The sequence below is a fragment of the Mustela nigripes genome, chromosome 2, assembly GCF_022355385.1.
Source record: "Mustela nigripes isolate SB6536 chromosome 2, MUSNIG.SB6536, whole genome shotgun sequence".
In the NCBI taxonomy this organism is placed as follows: Eukaryota; Metazoa; Chordata; class Mammalia; order Carnivora; family Mustelidae; genus Mustela; species Mustela nigripes.
In genome coordinates, this window is record NC_081558.1 from 175,661,531 (window position 1) to 175,664,828 (window position 3,298).

The 3,298-nt window shown below is 32.1% G+C and overlaps 1 protein-coding gene across 1 annotated transcript; it reads right to left on the bottom strand.

Moving 5' to 3' along the window:
• Positions 1–1,768: 1,768 nt before the first annotated feature.
• LOC132010249 (rRNA-processing protein FCF1 homolog) lies at positions 1,769–2,521 on the bottom strand. Its single transcript, XM_059388168.1, is given in 2 exon segments — positions 1,769–1,928; positions 1,930–2,521. Coding segments are annotated over 2 exon segments (597 nt in total). The 5' UTR covers positions 2,503–2,521; the 3' UTR covers positions 1,769–1,904.
• Positions 2,522–3,298: the final 777 nt, after the last annotated feature.

Below are 3,298 nucleotides of genomic sequence, written 5' to 3' on the forward strand. Positions count from 1 at the left end.
AATTGTGTATCATAGAATGGCTCATTTGGAAACCACTGGAGTCAAAGGTGCTAGTCCCTAAGCTTCCCACTCCAACCTCTTCATGTATTTTTACTTGCTGAAGTTTGGGGTAAGACTTCATTTGGAGAAAGAATTTCATGGCTTTAAATTTTGAAAGCCACTGTTCTTAGTGAAGGAAAGTGATATTGTTTTCTATGAGATAAAAATAATTTGCTCTTAGTATTGCTTTTTTTTTCCCTTAAGTTATTTCTTCTCCTGCAGAACTCAAGTTATTATTTATGAAGAGACAGAAAGCTTATATGCAGTAAACATTTCACCTTTAATTTGAGTTTCATTAAGTAAAACTTCCCAGTATATGAATTTTTCCAAATTAGTAGTAAACATTAAATGACTAAATTAAGATTTAATAGTATTTTATCAGTTTCACATGAATAATGGGACCTATATTAAGTCATTTGTTTGTCATATAATATTACAGCACCGTAAAATTACACAAATAAACTTTATTCTTCACAGACACAGAACAATTTTTAGCAGTTATTTAAAGGGTTTTGAAAATATGCCCTAAATAAAATTGGTTCCTATCAGTCAATTTTTTATTAGCCAGCACACACCAAAAAAGCCCTCATGTTAAGATATTTTAAAAGGAAAAACATCATATTTTTTGATAAGTATGTGAGAAAAATATATCTTAAGATATTAGTAGAATTAATCTTTTGTGGTACCCTCAAGGCACATGGTATGTAGAGTGCAAATAAGATGAGTTCATGACTATTGAGTTCATTTATAAAATAAATAGAAAATATGCTCTATGCACAAAATTAGAAATCTGTGAGAATGCAGTAAATGGATGATCCATGTCAAAAGAAATACAATAGATGGTAATATGTGAACTATAAGTTGTTTATTAAGGGTTCATCCCAAAAGGTCTATAATTTGTCAAGACTGTCTACTGTTCCATACAACTTACCAATATCTTCAAATGAATAGATGCCATCTACAAGTGCTAATGGCATATTTACAGATAAGAAAATTAGAATATTGCAAAGTCTTTCCATTGTTCTTTCCTTTAAACTAAATCTTGAAGATTTTTCATATTACATAACCACTTTTTAAATTTTAATTTATTCTTTAAAGGTCAGGATAACAAGAAGGGAAATTAATAACAATGTAAATGAACTATGTAGGACACAATAACTGATATATTTCTCAAATGTCTATCTTCCTTTGACTTTCCCCCTGAAAAGCAAACAAATTTTAAAAATAAATAAATAGAGTTAGTTAAGAGAAACAAAACATGAAAAATGTTCCCAACTACACATATTAAATGAGAACAAACTGTTTTCACATAATGTGCACCGTCAAAAAGAAATTTCTTTGCTGATGGGAAAATGTCTACTCCTGGATGTGCTGTGAACACTTGAAATGTGCCTAGTACATCTGAAAAACTGAGTTTTCAATTTACTGTATTTTAATCCATTTTAATTTAGATTTAAATAGCCATCTGTGGCTAATAGCTACAATATTAGACAGTTAAGTGACCCAATATCTATCATCCATTTTTTGGAGGTCAATAAAAGTATCTCAAAATAGCTGTGTTTCTACAAATCATGCAAAGAATTTTTTGCTATGGTGTGATTCCTTTTCTTTTGATTGCTTCATAGCCATTGACTTCTTTTTTTTTTTTATGAGCAATCATCTGATTTATAAAAAAATGCAACAATATTTAAAATGATACAAAATATCAATTTCAAACAATATCAAAAAGTGAGTGTATTTAATCATACTAAGCTCATAACAGGAAAAGGGTAAGAAGAATAATTCATGCTACAGCATGTTGCTAATATGAACCGGCAATAGAAAGAGTTGGTAAAGGAAGGCAGAGGAACTCTATCTTTTAAGAATTAGAACCGAGGGGCTCCATAATCTATCTGGCATCCACTCAATGTTGTACCTATGGTTAGAAATGTACATGATGGGAACTCCAGGAATCTTCCGGATCCTTCGTTTAAGGTCTCGGTCAACTGTGGCCACAATGTAACACTTGTGCTGAGTTACTCTCTGCACTAAGCAGTCATCTGCATAGGTTCCTTTGTGTGTGCATGGTAATCGTTCAAATCTTGGATCCTTGGCAATCCTTAGAGCCACTCGATACTTCTGCCCCAGTTTCTCAATTTCAGCCATTACACAGTCAGTTATACAAGGGATACACTTGGCATAAAGACAGTCCATCATTGACTGTACTAAGTCAAGTTTGGCTTTAATGGAAAAGTTGATAAAGTTGGTATCAACCAGGATGTGGTAAGGTGGGCCCAGCTGTGTGTTATATTGGAAGAATAAGCAGGAAGGATGTTGGGGGACTTCTCTTTCCTTGAGTGCACTGGGATCTTTCTTTTCTTTTTTTTTAGGTTTTAATCTATCCTTTTCTTTAAGCCTCTGATCTCGGAGACTAAGCATTCGCTTCATAGTCGCATACTTCCTTGCTTTCTTTTGCTTCCCCATGTTCACATCGTACTCTTGTTTCTTCGCCATTGACTTCTTTATTTCCTATGTTATCCATTGTCCTGATCACATTTCTGTTGAGCACTGTTCTCTCAAAGTGCTCTCTAAGGTCCAGGCTCGAGTTTATCCCTCTGGTTCTCTATAATCCTGTCTATCTTGGACACCTCATAGCAAATGATAGAAACACAATAAACAGACATTGAATAATATATCTGTATAAAAGAATATAGGAAGTAAATGAAGAACTGGTATCCTATTTATCTTTTAACTTATTTTTCTAAGAATTAAAAGTTTTCTCTAAAATTTAGTTTCTATCAATACATACACACATTTGTGTGTGTGTATATACACACACACACATATATTTATAATATATACAAATTTATACACACATATATAATGGGAATAGAACTTATAATTTAAAAGACTTTATAACATAAATTATTAATACTTTCCAGAAGTGGAAGCATGACACACTCACACAAAAAGTGAAGATATTTCTGAATTCCCAACACATAAACATAAAGGCACATAATTTATAGCTTCAATTCTACAACTTAAGCTTTGTGTCAATGGTAAACACAGAAACACTTACAAAAAGTCACACATCTAGTTATCAATTAGCTGTTTTCATTCCTGGTGAAATGAAATCTTTAAGTGTTTTGAGCTCAAAACTGAAAAATATACAAGCAGATAAAGAAGTCCAACACATCAGATTTCCTGTAGTTTTTCACCCAATAGAAAATAGATGCTTAAAATGAGCTCAACATATGGTCAGATCATAATACTAAATCTT